We start from the raw sequence: 25022 nt of genomic DNA on the forward strand, positions 1-25022 counted from the left end.
GATATCAAAGAGCCTAAAGGGGGGATTAGTTACTTTTCAACTGGAAGATAGACAAAAGGTTCTTGAACAATGAGTTCAGAAGCATGAATGATTTAACGTCAGGAGAGCTGTTACTGATACCTGCATGCAAACAGACTAATAGGTGTCTCATCAACTGTGTCTCATTAGTAGCGGTTAATAAAAGGCACTGACAGAAAGAATCATGTAACCAATCTTTTAGTATTTATCCATTCCTAAATGCATTTTGTACCTTGATGGAACTTATCCTAGGACACAGAGCTACTTGACAACTTTTCATTTCAGATCATGCACCATACTATTACATTACTGCTGCAAAGATAAGGGTGAAAAGGTAACAACACTGCCTGGTGAAATCCCAAAAGTGCAAGCAAAACAGGCTTTTATGATTGAGAAATGTCATTATTCTGCCAGGTTTCTGCTTCCAACATCTCATAGTAAAAGCAGATTAAATTATGGCAAAATGGTAAATAGATTTCCTTACCCTGCCTAAGTTACTCAGCTTGCAAAGCTGACCTTTTCTTACAGTGGGTTTCGTAGATGTTGTACAATATTTGAGCAGCCTCCTGAGAAAGCAAACTGATATTTATCACTAAAAAGCAGTGTCTGTAGCCTCCTTTAGGCAAACCCAAAATGGTGACATAGGTACAATGACATCATCACATAGTAAATATTACAATTATACATTTGTGTCCTATCTGAAACAAGTTCATAACTTCTGGATTTTATAAGATGACGCTTTTTGCTATTTTACTTTCCTTATGATGAAATTGTTACCAAGAACTGAATGGCATATTTGGTTTATATGTTACAGTACACTATATAGTATCATAAATTATTGTAGTGCATTGTCTTCCATGCATGTTCTCTGATTCTTTTTAGACCATTATTTAATAGCAATGTTTGCATTAATTATACTTTCAGCATTTGCCTATCTAGGATAAATAAGCTATTAAAAACCTGGCATTAATTCAGATTTCTTCTTTGCAGGTTCAGCTTTTTCTTTTCTTATGATCACTAGTGGGATATTAGTGATGAGTAGGTAAACTGTTACAGTAATTGCTCTACTTTCTGTAGCCACAACAAAGATAGGGAGAAGTTATTGACTGCCTCTCATTTTTCATACTTTTAACGGCAACATTGTGTTAAGTAGCACTAAGGGGAATTCACACATACGAAATGGCCATAAAATAAAATAAAAAAATATGAAATATTACTTTGCTTATATTTATCCTTCGTTTCCATGGCCTTATCACTTTAAATCATAAACGTCTGGCAGACTGGTTTGGGTTTTGTTTTTGCCTTTGTGCTAGAAAGCTCACTGATGACACATAGCAGGTGTAATAATCTCACAATTGCAAATAAAGTACATAGAAACCTTTAATGAGTTTATATTACAAAAGACAAGGGCATCAAAACATTTTAACACATTTTATACAAAAACTGGTCCTGCTTGTCTATGAATTCCTCTGGGGAAACTATGAAGCCTGAAGCTCTATTTTATGTTGTTGGCTGTGAGACACAACTAGTGAACATACCCTAGTTGTAATGGTGAAGGGATAGAGTTAAGATATTCAGAATTATATAATTCAGGATTAGAGGATGTTTATAGGGAGCTACCATATTTTTCACGATGTTTCATGCAGCTCTAGTTTTATTGCCATACAGTGCTTTTCTGTAATTTTTTTTTCAAAATTATTGTCTCCATAGCCTCCTGCAACAGACCATTAAATTTTTCCAACTCTGTGGTTATTTTCCTCCATTCTTTACCACTGAAGAGTCGAGGATACAAATCAAGCTGTCGTTATCTCAGTGCACAGCACAGACTTTGTCCATTTCTGGAATCTTACAACTACCGAGGTCTCTTGATGGTGAATGGTGGGATGAGACGGTAGCCACTCTACTACAGCAACATTTCTATATACTAGAAAATTACACACACGTTCATGGTGTGGGCTAGAGGAGACTTAAGAAAAAAGTGTGGGGTGCTTTTTCTCTAAAAATATGAGACTGTCTACCCTTGATATATTTCATGATGCCACATTCCCTTGTGAAAGGGACTTAGTCATTTCAGTATGTACAAAGTAGGTCTGAAGCTCTCCTTTTCCTTTGACATTAATGATACCTCGGCAGGTGCAAATGTAGCCCAGTGTTTGTAAGATGTTGCTGGTTTCTTCTGTGACCTGCAAAAAGTATTTAAACAAACACATTCAGACATTTTAAAGAAAGCCTAGAAAATCTTTTTCTTCTCTTCTAGGGCCTGAACTATTTGCTGTGAGTATAGGTCAACTGACATAATTATGGGGAAGGTCTTCAGTATATAACCTTGCCAACTTTAAAGATGAGAATCTCACTCATAGTCTTTCCTGATTATCTTAATGGACTGGTACATGAAAAAAATTATATTGGGCCAGATTAGCAGTTTGTAATATTTAGAATTCCAATGGAATCAATGGGACTTCACTTGGCTAAACCTGAGTTTGATAGGTGGATTATAAGTAGGACTCAGTTTACTGCAGGATCATCTAGGACAGGGGTAGGCAACCTCGGCTCTTTTATGACTCATGGACTTCAACTCCCAGAATTCCTGAATCAGCATAGCTAATATTTTGAGATGGATAAAGGGTTTTTTTTATTGTATTAACTTTTAAAAATTCTAAAGCAAATTTTAAGTTAACAACTCCAATGAGACTAGTAGTATATTTTTGTTCTTCCTTGAAGAAAGGAAGGATGAAGAGAGGAAGGGATGAGCAGAAATGAAGACAGACAAGGCTTCTTTATTTGTAGAACCTGAGCAGAAAACCTTTTTGGTAGGTGTTGCTATTTTTCTCCTTTATAGATTAAATTATGAAATGCTACCTCTTCCAAATGATTAACAATATAGGACTTCTGACTCCCTATACCCTCCTTTGAATCTCCTCTCCCTAAAAGTAAAACAGAATCACTCCACACAAGATCTGCTGGCTATTAGCAAGAATAAAAAAATAATAACCTGTATTTTATCTAAAATGCCAGTACTATCCATCCTGCTGGCTACATTCACAGTGTTGCCCCAGATATCATATTGTGGTTTCTGAGCTCCAATGACTCCAGCAATTACAGGCCCATGATTGATACCTGTAAAAAACGAAAATGTAATTTATTTTTCACTCTATTGTATTATTTATTTATTTATTTTTTTAAAAAATATGGCCATCTAAGTCACTATTATTAACAGCTTACAAAGATAAAAAAATCTAATATAAAAACCATAAAAAAGCAATTAATATTTTGCTTTCTGGATAGATAAGTTTCCTTAGTTTCTTCTTCAATAAATCAAGACAAATACCAAGATGCAATTCAAAATACTTCAAGTTGACTATTTTGCTCAGTTGTTCAAAACATTGGGATACTTTTCTATCAACTAAAAACTTGACATTCTCAATAAAATTCAGCTCATATAATCATTGATAGTGTGTGATCCATATCCTAAAATTCAGATCTACCTCTGTAAGATAAAAAGCATGGAGAAGATATCTCTGAACTTAGGAAGCAAAAGAGAAAAAGGAGGGGTATCACCAAGTGGTGTGTTTGCCAATTGCTCTGCATTCAACTAAGGTTATTGTTGCCCTCAGATCCCCTTGGAGAAAAGTAGCGAACTGCTGAAGGACGACTGCATGACGGAAAGTTTTGTTGGCGACAATATACCTTACTTGATGTCTATTCTTCTTTATAGCAAACAGTGATTAATGTAATAGATAACTAAACACAATACATGCTCAAGTAAAAAAAAAGAAACACAAAGCCATTGAAAGAATGGGCCACAAGCCAAGTGATATTCATAATTTACAATGTTATGTTACAGTCAAATAATAGACTGCTGGCTAAGACAATCAAGGAGAAATTGCTTAGCTGTTAATTTTAGGTGAACTCTACAAGCACTAATAAAAGATCAGGCACATTAAATTAATATATCATCCAGAAAAAGCTTTTTTTTAAAATTCCATTTATATCCCGCCCTTCTCCGAAGACTCAGGGCGGCTTACAAGCTTAGCAGTAGCCTTCATTCTATGTATATGCCTGCTTATTAGGGCTTTCACACCCCTCCCAAGCGGCATTATTACAAAGTCAGCTTAATTGCCCCCAACAATCTGGGTCCTCATTTTACCTACCTCCGAAGGATGGAAGGCTGAGTCAACCTTGAGCCTGGTGGGATGCGAACCTGCACTAATTGCAGGCAGCTGGTGTTACTTAAGGAGGCATTAGCCCACTGCTCCACCAAGGCTCTTAATAGCTTTTATTTTATTCATTAATTTCCTGCTTTTATTATTTTGATAAACAACTCAAGGTAGCCTACATAATATTCCTTTCTCTTTCTGTTTTCCCAAAATCAAGGCAGCAAACACACCTGATATTCCTGCTTCTGATTTTTCCCCTTCCCCACAACAGCCCTGTGGGATGAGTTTGTTTGAGAGGGAGTGACTGGTCCAAAGTCATCTAGCTAATTTTCATGCCTGAGGTGGGGCAGGGCTCAAACTCAGTGTCTCCTGCTTTCTAGCCTAGTGCCTTAATTACTATACCAAACTGGTTCTCCCAGGAAAAGTTTTATTAAGAAGTGGGATCAATTGCCATGTATAAATCACAGCATAGTAGGATGGGGCCAGCAATTCAATTGTTCCCAGCTATGTTGGGATAGATTCTATTAGCAGATGGAAATTTCCTTGAATCTGTGCTCTCGAGTCTGATACAAATATGCTATCAAACCACAGTGGCATGAAAGGTCTGTAGACCTACATTCAGTATCTCCTCCAAGTAACAAGCTGATTTAAGACTGTTCAGCTGGTTCCCTAACTCAGCTTTAATACTGCTTCCGTAACACTGTTCCTGTAACAGAGACCAAGACTATTCCTATTTACAGACCAAGGCCATGAGCAATTAAGAAAAATATCTACATATATTGCAATGGCTTACCGTCCACAACCTTTGTCCAGGGCTACCAATAAGAGTTTATCCAAGTTAGGAGGGCCAACTCCTCTGGGCTAAATGTTAATTTTAACCAATAATTAATTAGAGTAACAGTATCTGTGCTCTAGTAGATTGCTTCATTTGGGACGATATGAGAATACAACAGTACGAGAGTCAAAGGTTAAGGGTTTAAGGGTTTTTCAAAGTAAAAAATTACCTGAACAATACCCTTGACAGTACCCCAATGGTTCTCCCTTACAGTGGAAAAAGTTCTACCTGGAAAGATCCTAGCATATATAACACAGATATTGGATGAGTCCTATTATCTAGTCGAGAATCTTTAGAAACTTGTCCCAAACAGTGAGATGGGTGAGCTCAATCCTGAAGTGACAGGGATCAGAGTAAACTGCAAAATATCTTATAATTTCATTGACTTTGCCACTTCTCTCATGTAATTGAATACTGCTGGTTGAAAATCTAAATCTAGAGACATAAATTTTATTAGTTCTACGATGGAGTTTGGTCCTATGTTCTTAAGGAGACCTAGATTTAAGATGAGTTAATGGGTTAGTTGAATGTCATTCAATCAAACTCAAAGCAACTTCAAGGACAGAGAAGAGTAAGCCAAGCAGAGACTGGGCTACTTATTATGCCTTTCCAGAACCAAACCTTGAGCACTATGTGAGCTTAGCTAGGACAGATGGGTTCGTCATAACAAATAAGCATCATAATCCACATTTTATCAATACCACTTTTAACGGTCACATTAACATTTAATGGCAATTCATGGTCATAAAACTATGATCTTTAAGTTGCATGTACTTTTCTTCTAGCAAAATTATATATAACATAGCAAAGTAGGGCAAGAAGAGAACTGAATACAGTAACTTTCCATTTAGTGATACTTAACAGAATACAATGAACACACATTAGATGCAGCTTATATCAATACTTTCCCAGAGAACCCTAGGAAAGAGAGGTGAAAAAATTGTTGCATTCTCTTTACTTTTGTTCTTGAAAATATAATATTCAACGATTGCCTTGGTCCATTTCTGTCCTTGAATAAGTCCTGAGTATTTAGGAAAAGCAATAGAAATCCCTGGATATCCTACATATAAACCAAACTGGGAACGTTTTTCTAGGTTATCATGAGTTACATCTAACTCATGGATGGAAAGGATGAAACGAATGCAGAAAATACTATATACGTATGAGGATGAAATGCTGTTCAATCTGAGTTTTATTTATTGCCAGGTTTGGACACTAGGGGATGCTGTAAGCTAAGATGATTGTAACCTACCCAATATTGAGTGAAAATATAAAAAGCAGATTTTGTTAAATTAAATACTTTTATATTTGTGCGCACGCACACACACACACACACACACACACACACACACACACACACAGACTTGATATCTTTTAATTTCACATTACATTCAAAAACATCTTGGGTTCCTAAAAGAGTGCTGAATATTGGAATGACTTTCAGTCAGCCAGAAATGTAATGTTCTTTCTTTTGATTCCTCAAACTCAGAATATCTTAGAAAAAGAAAATATTTTATCTATTTATTTATGGGCTGAATTTTAACAAACGAAAAGGATGATGAAAAGGGTACTTTTATCTTTAGCTATGTTTTTATGTAGCCACTTAAGATTCATTATATGAGATAGCAGCCATGGAATTCCTGACGATAAATAAAATAAAATAAAATAAAATATAAAATTAAAAAAGCAGTTCAGTATAACTAATGTTTTCATATTTAAAAAGGCTAAAGATTTCTTAACAATAATAAAAAAGCGAAACAGCACAGGGGAAATGCAATCTCTCCAAGCCCAAAAGCTACCTTTCTCTTCCTCACAAAGTCCTTGATAGACTTACATGAAGTACTCTACCCACTGTGTTCCCTTACTTATTTCATTATGCTGACCATTCAAGGATCTGTATTTAGAAAAGTGTTTTCCCCAAAATGTATTTAAGGTGATTTTACTTCTTCTCATAGTTCTTTTTTTTCTTCCTCCTGGCATGATTTTCTGAAATTGCTAAAGAGCATCATACAATCACAATCTAATCTTGAGAAAATGGTAACGACATGTCTTCTCTACTTATAGAAAATCTGCTTCATATTCTTCCCATGGACTGAATTCATGTTAAGCTTCTGGGGGTTCTTTTTGTTCCTTTTCTTGCAACATTTTGTGCTACGACTTTATCCTTTTATCTTTAACAACTGGGAATGTGAGACGTAAAACAGATTCGTCCTTTTTCATAGACATGCAAGTTATTGAAATAACTAAGTAAAAAAAATAATCCATGAATCTACAACAAAGACCAAAACATTTGCTACTATGAGACAACAAGTCTCTTCACTTACCTACTCGAAGTTTGAAATCATTAAAGGAATGCTTGTTTATTACATCCAGTTTTGCTCCAAGGGCAAAGGCAAACTCTACCATAGTCCCAATATGCATATATTGTCGGTCAGGCTCCTGAATGCAAACATACACAACAATAAGGCAAATGCAATCATCAAAACATGTCACCAAACTTGCTTTCTATGCATATCCATAGGAAAACATTCTGGGAAGAAATGCTTCAATGTTAGGGCTACATGAATACTCACTAATAATATCAATATCAATGATTAATATCAAGAGGACTTCTTAGAAAATGTGGAAAAAATAAGCTGTACACTATTCATTGCAGTAGCTGAGAAAACAAACCGTTTGTTGTTATGTTTGCTACAACCTATGGAACATCAACATGCATGAGGTTAGGGATAAACCTAGTATTCTTCAAATCCTGAACAAACTACTTTCTTCCTGCAAATAAGAAATTTCCCAGGGCTGTATCTAGATATTTTTGAGTTCCTGTTAAGAGACCATCTGCCACTTTCCCATAGGTAAGACCCTTTCCAATTTCCTTGAATAAACATTTGCCCAACACTCATCATTCCACTCTCCTTAGTGGTGTGCTGCATGAAGTAGCACAGGGAGAATGTATATTAACAAGGGTAGTGCTTGTTGTTAAGGCTAACACAATGGGACTCTCAGTTTGGGGGCTAAGCTGTGAAATATTGGAATCTGCCCTTTACTGCAAAATGTAAATTAAAATGAGGGAAACAATTCCTTGGGTTCCTGAATCTGTTTTACTGAAAAGAGTCCAGCTGTTTTTTGGATTATGTCTCATCTTGAATGCACACCAGGACACGTGTCCGTTTTATGAGCTGTAGTGATAAAATAGCAAAGTAGGATGGAACTATTTCTGTGTATTTTGAAGACACAGCTAGGTTCTTTGAATGTATCTCCGACTTGCAAAAGAGGTAAAAATCCAAATCCCTCTGAACTTGGTTGGAAAGGTAGAAGGGGAAGGAAAATAATGCTTGATTTGTACAATTTCAAATTAAATACAGATATAGATATAGATAGTGAAATGTCACCTGATGTTTTGAAGTCTCTCACAAGCATTCTCTATTTATTGTATTGACAGTGACAATAACTTTTCCATTAAACTGTCAAATTGCTGTTTTGGGATGAAAAGTGAGCATTTTAGATGTCAGTAATTGTTTTGTATTTCATATGTGACAACAGCAATTCTACAACTAGTCAAACAATAAATATTGGGGGAGGGTGTCTCTATTTGAAGGAAGGGGTGAATCACATAGCACAATAGGGACCCATTTTTGCATTTAACCCCATAACTGTAAATGTTGGAGCAAAGAGTTGCAGAGAAGGAACATAATAGTTGGGAAGCAATTGACTTTTTCTTTACACTGATTCTCCCCACAAATGCTGCTTGTTGTCAGACTTCAAATGGAGCCACTCTGATGGGGAAAGAAAAATTTGACACACTTTCTCTGATTCTAACACATCCTTTCCTTCTTGGTGAATAGAGGCGTTTTACTACATTTGCCAAGATGACAGTTCCATGCTGTGGCCCTAATTCAAGAGCTCCACAGGGAAAACAAATTACTCTGGGTTTACAGTGGGACTTTCTCAGATTTATTTTTCAATCTAAAAGCACTGAAAATACACCTCTGAATACTCCAAATAAGCTTGGAGCATTATTCAGAAGAGCTTCATTAGGACCAGGATGACTGAATTTCTGCAGCATATCCCAAACTCTGTCTTGTTGACTAATGATCTCTGCAAATTGTATATAATATTGATGTATACCAGACTGTGTTCTTGACTGGGCATTGCACTTAGTCCTGTGGCAGCCATATATGTGCTTCCAATTGTCTTGATCTTTTCAACTCCGCTAAATTTGGGCTTAGATAACAGCTGTGGAGAAACAGATGTCAGATTATAAAACAATTACATATTAGCTCTATTAATACACACTTCCCTATATATGTCACTAGATACTTCTTTAAAGAAAGCCCAAGTCCAGAGGAACTATCACCATTTTTTTAGGGTAGTCTAGATAAAATAGTTGCAGTCTCTTTAAACTCCTATCTGCCCATGTCAAAAATAATATAGAAACCTGATGTTAAGGCACAATGCATCTGCAGTGAGACAAAGTTAGCCTTCCCCAACATATCCCCATATTCCAGTGTTTCTTTCCCTGATGAGTTGACTGTGTTGAAGAAAACAATTTAGTTCTACCAGTCCATAGCCCTGAGTGCAGACTGGACGGCAACACTGAAGCTGTACAGCCATAGGAAAATCTGCTAATGTTGCTAAACTCTTCACCCTTTGCAACTAAACTTGGGAGTCTGACAAGCAAAACCTTTTGTAAGAAGGGAGTTTGGTTTACTGTCCCTGAGATTTCATACTCATTGTAACTCACGCTTAGGTTTCCATTTCCATTTCATCTTTTCTCTGCTTTTATTATGGCAACATATATGGAAATTTCTTCTTTCCTCGTTTTATCCCGTATCAAAAGATGTGTAAAATAGGGTGGGCTGAGATAGAGTGGCTGACCAATCGTCAACTGGTGAATTCCTTTGCCGAATGACAAGTTGAACCATTATGTCCCCAATTCAACTCCCAAAGTTTAATTACTACATTACACTGGATCTTGGTTTGCTCTACTTAACTACAGAAAGAATATTTAATGTAGACGGGAAAAATATACATATGGAAATATTACTTCAAACAGTATTTTCTTATGTTTCCATATGTTCACAAAACTGTAAACACAACAAGCTGTTTTATGTATACAATTACATTCCCCCAGGTTCAGCTTCTTTGCCAGATTTGAAGCATCACATCTTTAAACATAAAGTTGTTGTGCTGGGTTTCCTGAACATATTACTTTAAATAGTTTTAGACACTGGCCATAAAAGTGCTAACCTGACATCATAATAATGGGAAAATAATGGTCAAATCCAAACAACCACAGGGGGAAAAAATGTAACCGTCTAAAGAAAAAAATTGAGATTCAGGAAGAGTTTCACAGCAAATCACATAATTATAATGTCTACAAGTTAATCAAAATAGTCTGGCAATTACTCTGCAGCTGCTAAAGCAGTGAAAGATAGCTCAATGACTTTTTCCCCCCAGCTTCAAAGTTCTGCTTGCTTGTTGACATGACTAATGTTCACTGTCTTCAATAACAGCTAAATTAATAACTGTTCTGCTCACTCTCATAGACTGTACCTTTCCAGATTAGTCCCTTCAATGATTTTCTATACCTAAAACATTTTAACCAAGAAAACAAACAAACCAAAGCTTGTTTTCTTAAAGAGAATATTCCATAACGTTCATATCATAATAGATAATGTTTTGGCCAAAGGAGAGAATTGGAGGACATCACTTATATAGACCAAGAAAACTCCCTTGCAGTAAGAAGCTGGAATGAGGCAGAGGTGATTCCCCTGTACCTCGAAGGACTCCTTTAGAGCAGGTTTGGTCACAGGCCCAAGCGACTTGGAAACTGGCTCTTTCTCTTTTTTCTCTACACTTCTGTACAAAATATGTAAGATATAGGGAAAAGAATCTATCCATCACACAATTAAATAGCAGCTCTTTTTGGCCCCAGTCAACTATATCCCTCTTTAACTCTTGTCTCCCAGGAACTGACGGTGGTATGCACAGCACTCTCTCCACCAATCTTCTCTACAGCCAACAATTCCATGAACTCAGTTGTGCTGACAGTGTGATTTGAAGCTTAAAGTTAGGCATAGTTACGGATTATGGCCCACACTGCTTAGATTGGATACCCATTTGTCTGGAATGGTATAGGGCAGGGGTCAGCAACCTGAAACAGTGAAAGAGCCACTCGGAACCGGTTCCCTCACAAAAGGAAAAACTGGGAGCCGCAAAAAATGTGTGCACATGCACGTACATGCACGCATGTACAGAACAGGGTTTGACTGAAGAGTGGAGCCAAGGCGAGATATGCACCTACCCTGCAAATTTGAATTGATTGGTTGAACTTTTTTAGTCCCACTTTTTTTTTGGGGACTGCACATGGCAGAGGACTGGGAGCCGCAGGAGACGGCTGAAAGAGCCGCATGCGGCTCCGGAGCCGCGGGTTGCAGACCTGTGGTATAGGGTTTCCTGCTTGAGTAGTGAGTTGGACTAGAACAGGGGTGTCAAACTCAATTTCATTGAGGGCCGCATCAGCATTGCGGTTGCCCTCAGGGGGCCGGGTGGGTATGGACAGGGTGGGCGTGGCCTACTGGGTGGGCGTGGCTAGAGTGCGTATGGCCTACTGGGTGGGCATGGCCAGCTCTATATCGTTCGCATCAAGGGTGCCTATGGGGGCCTGGGCAGGAGTGGGACAGATCTGAGGGTCTCTGGCAGAAGGAGGGTCTCTGGGCCAGGGCGAAGACAGTGGGGACCGTTCCCTCACTGTTTCCAGGATGGCTTTGCGGGCCACATGAAACCACTTCGCGGGCTGGATCCGGCCCCCGGGCCTTGTGTTTGACATGTCTGGACTAGAAGACCCCCAAGATCCCTTCTAACTCTGTTATTCTGTAGATTCTAAACAAACAATCTTCTCTGCTGAAAGGTTGAGCAGATACAGTGTTTCAAAGTGTATTTCTTGGACAGAATTAATTGACTTAATGGGGTTAAATGCATTCTTGTCTTGGAGAGTGACTAAGAAGACTTTGTTTCAGCATACTCTACGTTCTGGCTCATATTTTAACTGAAGGAACAATATACTTACATCATCAAAGTCAGCTATGATCTCATTTAGAAGCCTGAGACATTCTAAACCTTCTTTGTTAACATCAGATTCTGTATAAAATTCTTTGAAATCTGGAATGGAGGCAAACATGACACAGACGCAATCATAGGACTGATGGTATAAATCCTGTTGTTGAGAGATGAATAAGAGACAATGTTATCCATGTTCTCAACAGAAGTCATACATAAAAAAATAGTAAAGAAAAGAAGGAAAAAGTGCTCATGATGTTTACAAAATTATACAAAGATTAGTTTATATCAACTTTGCATTGCTTCTTGCTTTAGTTTCATCAATAAACCATTTATTAAATTAAAAGCATTAATTAATTTGATTAAACTATTAAGTTAAAATTCATCTCTATGGCACGTATCCTTAAATACAAAAAAACTATGCTGGTCAATACCAACAGTATTTGATACACATTTCAGCATTTCTGTGATACACATCTCAAACAGCCAATTTGATGTAGTGGTGAAAATGCAGCCCTGGAAACCAGGAGGCTCTGAGTTCTAGTTCTATCTTAGGCATAAAAGTGGCTGGGCGACTTTAGGTCAGTCACTCTCTCTCAGCTCTACCCACCTCGCCATGTTGTTGTTGTTGTGGGGAAAACAGGAAGCAGGAATATTAGGTATATTTGCCACCATGACTTGAGCAAATCTTTTTTTAAAAGGTGTTAATGATTAATAGGCATAATTCATGTAAGTCTGTGATATGCAAGATGCAGCAATTGTCCTAATCCTCTATCTTAATTGGAGATTGAGAAAATTATATTATTTGGAAGAGTGCAGATTTGACAAATAGGACACTGCTTTGTTTCATCTTTTTAATTAGATTGGAAATGTATGAAAAAGATTCTTGCCAAAGGAAGTCAAAATTATTTACCATCAAGACATTTTTCAGCATTTCCAGCATAGAACGCTGAAAAGAAACCTCAGTCCAAAACCATTTACATATACAGTTCCCACACAGCTGTGCTTCCATATGCATTTTAGTGGAGGAACAAAGCCAAATGCATCTTAGTATTTTCTGTGTGCATATACATAATTGCCTTTTCCAGTGATATGGCCTAATGCAAGTAACTTGCTGGATGTCTGTTACTAATGCGCAGGCTGCAACAGATTAATAAGACAGATATTGTGTCATGAGACTAAGCCTTAATTCAGAATTCAGAAATCCTTCCAACTAGGTGGACATCTGGTGATATTACATTAGCACGCTTGATAGAGGTCTTCCTAAGCAGCAAGTGAACACGTGGAGTGAAGAAATTTCAGCAGTAAATTATAGGAATATGCAATGTATTTGGAAGGGACATTTCTCAGAGTGCATTGCCAAGAGCATGGTACCTCACTCTAAAGAGTGAATGCATCCCCGTTCTTTGGAAAGCCCCAAGGAATTGCTTTGAAGACTTTTCCTAGTTTTCTATGCTCATATGTATGCGCAAGAGAAAACCTGTTCCAGAGCTGCTAGAAAAATCAAGCCACTGTGCGCCCAAAAAAGAATGAAGAGAAAACTGCCTCTAAAACAACTGAGTCTGTCCTTCCAAAGCCTGCAGTTACTTTAACACACTTCAAGGAGGGGAACTTTGCTCTTGTTTTCATACTGTGACAATTGTCCCTTTTGAAGGTTTTGAAAAACCTAGTAAACAAACACTGGATCACTGGAAACTATATAAATAAAACTCTAAATGTCAGGGCCAGGCAAGAGAAAACTGACTGCTGATGGCTGTTAATGCCTAGGTTTCAGATGGAAATGAAAACAGGTAGCTGGGAGAGAATTACTTTCCAGACAAAGCAGGTTATCTTCATAGGCTATAGAAATTCCCAGTGCAACAACAATATTTTAGATTTCAGAGGGGAAAAACAGATTTTACCATTTTAGAAAATGCTAAAGCAGAAAAATTATACTGAAGTGTTCTATCTTGGAAGGATTTTGTTTTAGGAAAACTGCCAGCAGGTGGATGCTTGCTAATGGACTAAAACAGTATTTTTTTAATGTTTTCAAGCCAGTGTTGTTGTTTTTTTAGTCTTGGTGACTGCTTGGCTAGGTCCCTGCAGTTTTCCTGGCAAGATTTCAGAAGTGGTTTGCATTACTTACTTCCTGTGGCTGAGGGAGAGTGACTGGCTGAAAGGCCTGCCCCCCCCCTTGGCTTTTTGCCTAAGGTAGGACTAGAACTCATAGTCTCCTGGTTTCTAGACTGGCGCCTTAATTACCACACCAAACTGGCTCTGGCTTTATGCCTTTGAGTTGGGGTTTTGTTTTTGTTTTTTGACTCTGGGAGACTGCCTGGACAAGTCCTTGCTATTTTCTTGGCAAGGTTTTCCAGAAGTGGTTTGCCACTGCCTCCTTCCTAGCGCTGAGAAGGAGTCACTGGCCCAAGTAATTTAAAACATTTTTTCCAATTAAAATGGCTCAAATTTGGTATGATTTCAGGATTTTTTGCAAGAGACTGCATGGAACTGCCAACTCAGAAATGATTTGCTTCTTCCCCTGTTCCTTCAAGCCAATAGGTGATCTGGTAAGAGTTAAGGCTTCTCTTTTTATTGCCTTTGAAGGTATATTCTACACCCTGGTTACAGAGCAATGTCTTTTCAATGCATGTGAGTAATTAATAGAAATGTTATTTTTGTGTTAGAATTTTGCAAGAAACACAAAGGTTTGTTTTTTTAAGGATTGCTTGCGATCATGAGCCCAAGAACTGGTGACTTCAAATGTATACTGTTGGTTCTGTGCAACTTCAAATACTCACAAAGAGACGCATGCTACTTATAAATTAACAGATAAAAAAGGAGGGTCATGTCTCAGTGATTTTTTTAAAATCCAAATGGTAACAATGTCCCAGAGCAGTGTTTTTCAATCTCAGCAACTTTGCGATGTGTAGCTGGGGGAATTATGGGAGTTGAAGTCCACCCATCTTAATGTTGCTGAAGTTGAAAAACACTACTTTAGAGTAGTACCATAGTCAGTGTTCAAGTACCAGGAAAAAATGGCCATATTTTTCCTTTTCAACCCTGTCTTCTCACAAATAACAAGCAGATATGGAGTTAAGCTATTTTGCCAGTTCTTACTTTCTGGGGCAGGGAATCTACAGTCTGTGGTTTGTCTTTTGCTCTATGGAAATTGATCTGGTCACTTAACATAAGATGAGATGTGGTAAGATGGACTGACCTCATTCTTCAAGTTCCTTGCCAAGAAATGTTCGGCCACGTGAGCAGGCAGTACATTTTCCAGAAGAAGCCGATTCAAATTCTCCATCGTCTCAATCTCCTCACGTTCTTTTTTGAACTTGTTCTTCCACAGGAAATCTAACCTACAGTAATATTCATTCTGTTACAAAGAGGACACAGAAGTAAAGAAACAATAGGCATCTTGTCCTATCAGATGGTTTTTAAAGAGAAATATATATTATTCATATATACATTCACCCCAAGTGATGTTCTTATGCTGATCCACTTAGGGACTGTATCCATTTATCTATATACAATATTATACCACTTCTACAATATATGGCATCTGCAAGCTGTGCTATCATATCTCAAACTACAATCTCATATATCAAATAAGAGCTGAATGCTTAACTTAACAATATGTCGAACAATGTTAAGTCTGAACAAGGAGTCCAACAAAACAATTAAGGGAAAAGAGGAACACACCACCGAGAATACTGAAGGACCACTATAGCTGAGTTTGCTTATTACAATAGCCACATAACAAAATAATTCCCTGAGAAAATAGCTAGGTTCTCATAATATGCATAATCCTGAACTACTTAATCCTATTTTAACTTAGCCTGAAGTCAGCCCAGATAATGAGAGATGGTCAAGTATATGAATAAAAAAACCTAATGTAAATTAAGATTTAAAGAATCTTTGTAATAACTTGATTTCTATTTGGAAACAAGTAACAAAGATTTACAAATAACTAAAATAATATTAAAAATAATAAGAAGAAAGATGAGCACAGTAAAAAGTAAGGTGAAACAGAATCAGGATTTAAAAAGGGGAAAAATAAATAAAATAGGAAATAGCTACTGATTAATCTTATCCACGGTATAAGGAGATATGTCTCTAAGACCCATTTTTCCTGATGAGAGCAACAAAATATGGAGAGTTGTTATTTAAAAAAGCCAATTCCTACTCCTCCTTCTTGCTTGTCCTTCCTTAAGCATTTTAAATGTATGTTTTTTAAAAGGAAAAGTCGCAAGGGGTGATTCAGATCCAATTAAATAATAAGTAAAGAAAGAATCAAGGTCAGACTTTTGGGGGGAGTGATATAATTATCTGCAGGTATTTTTATGGTTCGTGGCACAATCAGCCAGTGTTCAATCTGGATATGGCATTTTTACCAACCTATCGAGTCCTTTCCAAGTTCCCAAGGACTTTATTATTATTAATTATTAAACCAATTTATATAGCCATCCATCTATCCTAGGCAGTGTACAACAGAACTAAAAACAGCTAATAAGTACATCAACAAGTATAAAAACCTAGCTAAAAACTTTTATTATTGAACCAATTTGTATAACTGTTCAAAGCTACCTTGGGAAGGAAGCTTGAGAAAGGAAAATCCAATGGAAAATCAGTTTCATATTTCAAATCTTTTCCCAATGTATTTTTGAAACAGTCTCAGTGATAAAATGGAAAAGACAACTACAGGAAATTAAGAGAGACATCTGCATTTTTGAAGTGTTAGTGGAAATATCTCACCTCCCTGAAATACTATTATACTCGTCCTCTCTATTCTGTTGAAATAGCCTGAAAAAAGTTCAAACAAAATAAACTTCTGGGGGGATAGGAGCAAGAGGGAATGGAGAAAGCAATTAATAAAAAACAGAAAGAAATGGTGAATAATTTTCTTCCGTGACTCTCATCGATCATAATGAAAAGAAGAAAAATGTCTCTCCAAAATGCAAAGAAGGGAAAACATATGGAATGAAAAGAGCGGTTGCTAATTAATATCCAACTTTTTTTAAAAAAAAAGAATGAAAATTATACTAAATCAGAAATTCAGTCACACTTGAATTCATTTAGAGTGATTTTTTTTTATTTTTGTTGATAGGGAGAATGAAATATGAGTCTTGATATTAATCTATTTACCAAATAAAAGTAATGACACAGAATAAAGAAATCTACTATTTATATAGCCAACGATAAAAAAGTCTTGCTTCAAAAGAAATGCTTCAAAAAATTTTTAAAGCTGCCCATTATACGATGGCTCTGGGAGCAAAAACTGTGATAACTCAAGGACTAATTCACCCCGCACATTAATAAAATTCTCACAAAAGACACACACTTTTCTAATACAGCATCTGAGGAATAAAGTATTTGAGGCCTTTTTGAAGAACAATTCAAACTTGTGGGGAGATGATCTGTTACAGGGCAGCACTGCTGCAGAGAAGAGATGTCACTAAGGTCCCATCAAATGACATCATTTTAAAGTTAAGGCCCATAAGATATTACCAGTTAAAATTGATGGGAGAATAGCTGCCCTCAGATAATCAGACCCTACACCATGAAGGCCTTTGTAGGTCACAATCAGCATCTTGAATTGCCTCCTTATAGATACCTAGTGCTATGCAAGTAGCAGAGATGTCACGTGGGTGTACTAACATACGCCCCTGAGTCTGCACCATTGTATTGTGAACCAGCTGCAGCCTCCAAATGGTCTTAAGGGGAAAGTGTTCTGCTGTCAGTCCACATTTAGGATGACTAAGGCTTGAGTGAGACAAGATTAATGATTTAGGAAAAGGTACAATTGGTATGCTTCATGAATCTGAGCAAAGGCTTCCTACCAAGCTAGCCCCTGCTGTTTTAGCAGAGCTGCAGTGATGTGACTGTGGGAAGCTGCAAATAGCCGTAAGAGAGAGAACCTGTAAGTGGTCACATGACTGGAGGGGATGGGTGACTGTCAGAACTTCGAATCCAGGTAATTTTGAATGGTCGCTAAACAACCAATTCTCTCCACCTGCCTTTTTGGATGCGCCCTGCGGCCTGCCTTGAAGGTTACCAAGCAGACCCAAAACTATGTGGCTCTGGGGTGTTTGCCATGTCCCAGGAAGCCACAGCTATCCCAGCCCAGTCCCTTTCACCCTTGCCACCCTGTGCTCTGTCATCCCAGACCACCTTTGCCATTTTCTTGCTCCTGCTGCAGATGAGACATGCCCAGCCTCATTGCTTGGTCGGGCTGGGACTGGCTCTATACTGCATAAAAAAGGGAACAGAAAGAGAAGAAAAAAACGGGTGGAGCCCCAAGCAGCTTTTGAACCACTGTGCATCCAAACGCCCCAAACGCAAAATGCTCCTGGGTGGGGGTGCAGCTTGCTTTGTGCTCTGAAAAAGAAAAAAAAACCTGCTTTTGGCTCCCCACCACCCTTTCTTGAGGTGCAAAGCCAGTCCCAAACCAGCCCAGCAGCTGGGCTGGGCACGCCCTGTCAGCAGCAGGAGCAAGTAGACGGTGAAGGCCAGCTGAGATGTGGAGGGCAGGATGGCAGGGGACCAAAAGAGCATAGATGATGCGAGAGGTAAGTGGGTTGGTGGAATTGGAGCACCCCTCAGTTACATGAATAGGTTGCTAAGCACCTGAATTTGACTATGTGGCCATGGGGAGCTGCAATGGCCATAACTTCGGCGCATGGGTCATAAGTTCCTTCGTTCATCACCACCATAACTTCAAGGGGACAGTGGCCCTAAGCCAAGATTGCCTACATCTCAGTATTTAAGAGACGCATCGCAGCTGTATGATGTTTTCTATTTTCCTATTCCTTTTGAAAAGAAATACAGAGAGTTAAAATGTAAAATTCAGTATTTATTACAAGTCACTCACTTATAGGCAACAAAGGGAATGCTGAATGGGTTTCTTAAATTGTAAGAACATTTCTATGAAGCTCAAAACTCTAAAATCTGTAAGGATAATTTGGTCACAAAAGCAGTCTTCGCTTACACTGCTGTGACAGAAGTAAAAGAAAGTACTGATTAGATTAATTACTGAATGTGACAATCATATGCTTTGTAAAGAAACCCCTACTTTGATGTTTTCCAGAAGACAATTTACATAGTCAATCACATTCTAAATTAAACACAAGTTATCTTGTCAAAATTTATTCTATTTTAACTAGAAGTATGAAGACATTAAATTTATTGTATGCAGCCATAGACCCCTGCACAAGATCTATTTAGAGAAAGAGGCAAAACCACCCAACTAGTTTTAGTTTAAGTGAACTCCATCTGTTTTAGCTAACAATATATTTGAGATTATGTTGTGTTTTTTTTTATTGAAAAGTTTTAAAAATACAGTTTTCCTTTAAGAAACCCCCTTCCCCCTCCCTCCCCCCCTCCCTCCTCCCCCCCCACCTCCCCCCAACCCCCCTCCCCCCCCGGACTTCCCAGAGCTAAATACAAGGTATATATATATAAAAAAGCAATCATAAACAACCATATACTAACAACTATAAATTCTAAAATCCCTCACTCTCTAACTTATATAGGATCAAACAAAACTTAGCATTATTAAATATATATAGAAGACAAAATAAAAAAAGAAAAAAGAAAACGAAAGAAGACTTATTCAAATGCTAGATAAAACTTCTTGACCCTATACTTATTCTGGATAAACTCAATCCATTTTCTCCATTCCATAATATAATGTTCTTGCGAGTAATCTTTCAAATAGGCCGAAATCTTCGCCATCTCTGCCAAGTCGGAAACCTTTAAAATCCACTCTTGTATAGTCGGCAGTTCCTCTTTCTTCCAATATTGACCTATCAAAAGTCTTGCTGCCGTAACTAAATTCAACATCAACTTAGAGTCCACAACTGTAGCGTCAACAATTATTCCCAACAAAAAAAATTGCGGACAAAACTTTATCCTCCGTTTAAAAATCTTCTGCATATTCCACCAGACTTTTATCCAAAAAGCCTTGACCTTTTTACATGTCCACCATATGTGAAAATATGTTGCCTCTTCATCACCACACCTCCAACATTTAGGCTGATAATTCGGATACATACTTGCAAGCTTTTTAGGATCTAGATGCCATCTATAAAACACTTTGTAAAAGTTCTCTCTTAAACTTTGAGCTTGAGTGAATTTTACATTCCTCACCCAGATCTTTTCCCACGTGTCCATTGTAATAACTTCCTGAATGTTTTGGGCCCATTTTATCATACAATCCTTAACAAGCTCTGTTTCTGAATCGATCTGTATCAATGCAAGATATATCCGTTTAATATGTGCTGGTCCTTGATTTCTAATTTGCTTTATCAAATTTTCATTTCAATTTTCAAGGCAAATTTTCAGATTATGTTGTTATACCAAGTTATTTCTCTTGTTATATATATCTTGGGTATTCTCAAGCCAAGTTTGTTTTTTTATTGGATTTCTGTGCAACCAAATTCATTCAGACTCAGGGCACCCTAAAGCAAAAGTTCAATAACTGATTGCGTCAGACAGCATCTGAACTGTCCAGACAAAACTGATTTGGATGAGACATTAAGTACCAAAGACATCAGTTCAAATTTGAACCAATTTATATCATACTGAGACAAGGCTACAAAACTCTACAGTATTTTATCAGTAAATACTAACAAGCCATTTGCAAATAGGGCTTAACTGTGAAATGTAATTATTCGAGATCAAAATCAAACAATAAGAAAGAAAGGGGTCATATTTGCAACTTCAAATAACAAAAAGACCCAGATACCAGTAACTCTCATGTGAAAATTTGGACAAAAAAAGTATAAATACAGTTAAAATATTCTTGAGGAAAAGGGAGGGGGATTTTAATATTATAATTAAAAAGCAGAGATTACCTGCTTGCTCAAATACATTCTCTCTATTCAATGATTAATCAATAATTACAGTGGGATCCACCTAATCTCATATAGTTAGCCTCTGGTCCACAGAAATAAATTTGATCAGAATGTTCCAAGATAGCTAATATCATTTAGAATTGTTTGATAACAATTTTTAATATCTACGTTCATTAGGTGTGGATCTATAATTTGCACTGTGTATGACCAAGATCAGACTTTAATGCTACAGAGACCAAAGCTTCACTGAGAATAGTAGATTTAAATATATTCTCATAAAAATTACAAATTTAGTGTCCAAAACAATTATTTAATCTGATACTGTTTGTGTGTGTTCGTATCGATGGATGGATGGGGAGGGAGGGAGGGAGAGAGGGAGAGAGAGAGAGAGAGAACACAATACATAATTAAAGTTTTGTGTTTATACCAAGGTAAGACAGATTACCAGGAGGGAGAAGCTTGGAAAGCCCTAAGAGATTTTTGAATATATATAATATATTCAATTATATTCAATAATATATAAATTATATATTATCTAACATAAAAATAATATTTTATCCAGAAACTGGATGAAATAAGTATTTTGCCTGAGGTTTCAGTCCTGCATACATCTGAAATAAAATCTTTTTAAAACATATTTATTTTTATTAGCTTTTAATATAAAATATGAAAATAGAAAAGCAAGTAGTAGGGAAAAAAGGTAAGGGAAAGGGAAAACGAGAACTGTGGAAGAGGGAAAAAGAAAAAAAAGGCATTGACGTCTGACTGTTGCAGTAAAATAAGGCATTAGCATTGAATCTCAACTTTTTACTTTTCTATAATAGTATAAATTAGCCATTTCTAGAACAACAAATCAATCTAATCAATAAAACCCAAAATCAAGTATTTTTTTCCACCTCAAGCACGAAGTCCAGAAGTGGTTTCCAAGTAGAAACAAAAGTACTTATTAAGAACAGTCATTGTAGCCATTTCTGCTAACTCCATCAACTTTGTAGCCATCATCCTTGGTGGGAATCAAAACATCCTTCCATTTTTGTGCATAAATTAATCTTGCTTCCATCAACATATATAAAATCAGAGTTCCAATTTTTTCCCCAGGTTTTTTCCCCATTAGGCCCAGAAGAAGTTTCTGGTTTTATCTTTATATTCACTTTAATAATTTTCTGTATTAGATTATGAATCCTACTCCAATATTTCTTTGCTTTATCACGTCTACCATAACCTGAAATAAATTCTTGTTTAGGTAGCATGTTAACACCGAGTTAACAAGATAATCCTTTTTCATTAGTTAAATGTTAAAATATATCCACAAACTTCGCTGCTATCAATTTTATTAATTTGCAAGGACATGCCATGTCTTATTAAATGGCCAAATATTTAAAGTATCTAATTATTCTATGACTGGCCCTGGAACAGACCATTTGAATTTTTCTCTGCTTTCAAAAATTAAATAATTTGCTATAGAATGATTTGATATGTTATTTTTTCCTTCTTGACGTTACTAGTGACACCTGGATAACATTCAGTTCAATTATGCAATCTCCTGTCTCTCAATTATTATTCTGTTGCATCCTTCCTCTTTGTACAACTTCCTGTCCAAAACAATTTTATGGATGAGCCATAAAATGTAATTTCTGTTACTCAAAATTTCAGCCAGCTCCTAAAAAAAAATCTGATTTAAATCATAACTTCCCATTACATACTGAAACCTTTGAAAATAAATAAAATAGGTAAGAGATTGAGAAGTGAAGCACATAGAAGATTTGTCAAAAAATACCAATATAGTTCTCCAATGAAAAGGTGGAGAAAAAAAAAAGAACTGCCTTCTTTCCCACTACCTTTTTTCCAATCAGTCGATACTTATTCTTGCAGTTCTTTGCAATATCCATTTTTGATGTTTTAATATATTTTAGTGTGGTTCTTGAGCATTTATTTCTAAGTGATAGTTCTATTAATAAGAGTTTTTAGGGGCTTTGTCTTAACCGTTCTGCTTTTTTGATAATTGTTTTTATGTCTTGCATTGCAGAGTTCAAGACTGAAATGGGTAGCTATGTAAAATATCAAAATGGAAAAAAAAATCCCTTCTCATGCCTAAAGGTGGTATGTGTCTTTCTCAGTCTTGGATCCTCTATACTAGAGCTCTGTGAGTTTGAGGGTTCTGCACAATACCTTAATCGGTCTTACTACTGTACCCTTCTGGACAGAGAATTCTGTTGTTGTCCCTGGGATCTGTTGAAGCTACTCATCCAGCTTAGGAGTCACAGCTCGAAATGCTCCTATTGCCACTGGGATCACTTTGGCATTTAGTGACCACATCCTCTCAAACTGCTTCTTCAGGACCTGGTACGTTTCCAACTTGATATATTCCTTCAAGAAAGTCCAGCTGCCTTTTGAACAGCACCTTTGGGATAAGCCCCACAGGAATGTAGCCCTGTTAGAAAAACACATCTTCCTTCCCTTGTCCTTACCACTTTCTTTTTTTTGGGGGGTAAATATTTTATTAGAATTTTTTAACATAACATAAAGGTAAAGGTAAAGGTTCCCCCGCACATGCGTGCTAGTCGTTTCCGACTCTAGGGGCCGGTGCTCATCTCCGTTTCATAGCCGAAGAGCCAGCGTTTGTCTGAGGACGTCTCCATGGTCATGTGGCCGGCATGACTAGACACCAAAGGTGCACGGAACGCTGTTACCTTCCCACCATAGTGGTCCCTATTTTTCTACTTGCATTTTTACGTGCTTTCGAACTGCTAGGTGGGCAGAAGCTGGGACGAGTAACAGGCGCTCACTCTGTTACGCGGCACTCGGGATTCGACCCGCCAAACTGCCGACCTTCTGATCGACAAGCTCAGCATCCTAACCCACTGAGCCACCGCGTCCCTTCCTTAACATAACATAAATCATTATAAAACAGAATGTTGTCTGGGTAACATTTATAAGACAGTCCTTAATTTCTATAATCTATATTCCATATGTTAATTATTTGATTTCCCCTTTCCCCAACGTATCTTTCTTTGCAGAACATTACATTAAGACAGTTTTATTTGCTTAACAACAGTTCAATATATAGTTTCAATAATCCTGTGTATCGTTTTAGTTGCCTTATCATAAATCCTGTCACCATGTTTATTTCAGCTTATTTCTCCCCTTTTTAAACACTTAATTATATTTACCTTGGTGGATTTCATTCTGTTTTTTCCATACCCTCTCCTATTTTTATATTTCACAATCAATAAGTAAAATAAATAAATAAAAGAAAAGAAAAAGAAAGAAAAAAAGAAAGAAAGAAAAGCAGCTTATTTCTCCCTCCAAATTCTAAATGTTCTTACAAATAACAATCAGTTCAACATTCAACTATATTTACATTAGTGGATTTAAGTACTAGACTACAAAAAATAACATGAAAATATGTATTTCTCCTAATTTAATACATCTTTATTCCCTCAATTTCTCATTCTTTTTAACAATAGCTAAGAACGTATTTAGTTTATTTAAACTTTGAACATTCCATTCAATAGTTCTAATCATCTAATCCTTTAAATCTCATTCAAAACACATTTTTATATTTTTCTTATCATCACATTTAAGTAGCTAAAACGTTTGCTTTTGTTTAAATCAATTCAACTCAGAAGAATAGAAAAAAAAACAAAAGAAAAACAAAAGAAAACACAATTATATTGATTTGGAGGAAGAAAAAGAAGAAAAAATTTCCCTCTAAGAGTAGTATATTTCAAAATTTTCCCATTTCTTAGCCATATTCAAACAAATGTTTCTTTTTGAAATATTCTTTCTGATATATTCCATCTTTTTCCTGATGTTTCATCATTTGTTTCCCTAAAGGGAATTTTTTCTCATTCTTTTCCTTATCTTCAAAGTTGTTTAGACATATTAAAATATTTCCCAATTGAATTAAATCATAATTTTTTATTTTACATTATTCCATCTTCAAGTCTCTATATTTAATCATCTCTGCTATATTTTCCTGAGAAAGTTCTTGAAGTGAAATTAAGTTGAAAATAAGTTGATTCATGCTCTCAAAGTTCTTCTGCATTTCCTTGTAATTTAAGGTCATTGTCCTTTGAAATTTTTGCTGCTTATCATATACTTCCTTTTTTGAAATGA

At 36.7% G+C, this 25022-nt stretch overlaps 1 protein-coding gene across 1 annotated transcript in view; it reads right to left on the reverse strand.

Annotated features, from left to right (window-relative positions):
* Positions 1-1391: 1391 nt before the first annotated feature.
* The window catches only part of ADCY2 (adenylate cyclase 2), a gene marked incomplete at its 5' end in the record, with an annotated part of 156214 nt that continues 132583 nt past the window's right edge, over positions 1392-25022 (reverse strand). Inside the window, 6 exons of the mRNA XM_081324024.1 lie at positions 1392-2201; positions 3011-3135; positions 7335-7449; positions 9136-9243; positions 12080-12226; positions 15266-15424. Coding sequence (XP_081180150.1) covers positions 2049-2201; positions 3011-3135; positions 7335-7449; positions 9136-9243; positions 12080-12226; positions 15266-15424 — 807 coding nt within the window. The 3' untranslated portion in view covers positions 1392-2048. The remainder of the gene's footprint in view (positions 2202-3010; positions 3136-7334; positions 7450-9135; positions 9244-12079; positions 12227-15265; positions 15425-25022) is intronic.

Source organism: Vipera berus (genome assembly GCF_964194415.1).
Source record: "Vipera berus genome assembly, chromosome: 3".
In the NCBI taxonomy this organism is placed as follows: domain Eukaryota; kingdom Metazoa; phylum Chordata; class Lepidosauria; order Squamata; family Viperidae; genus Vipera; species Vipera berus.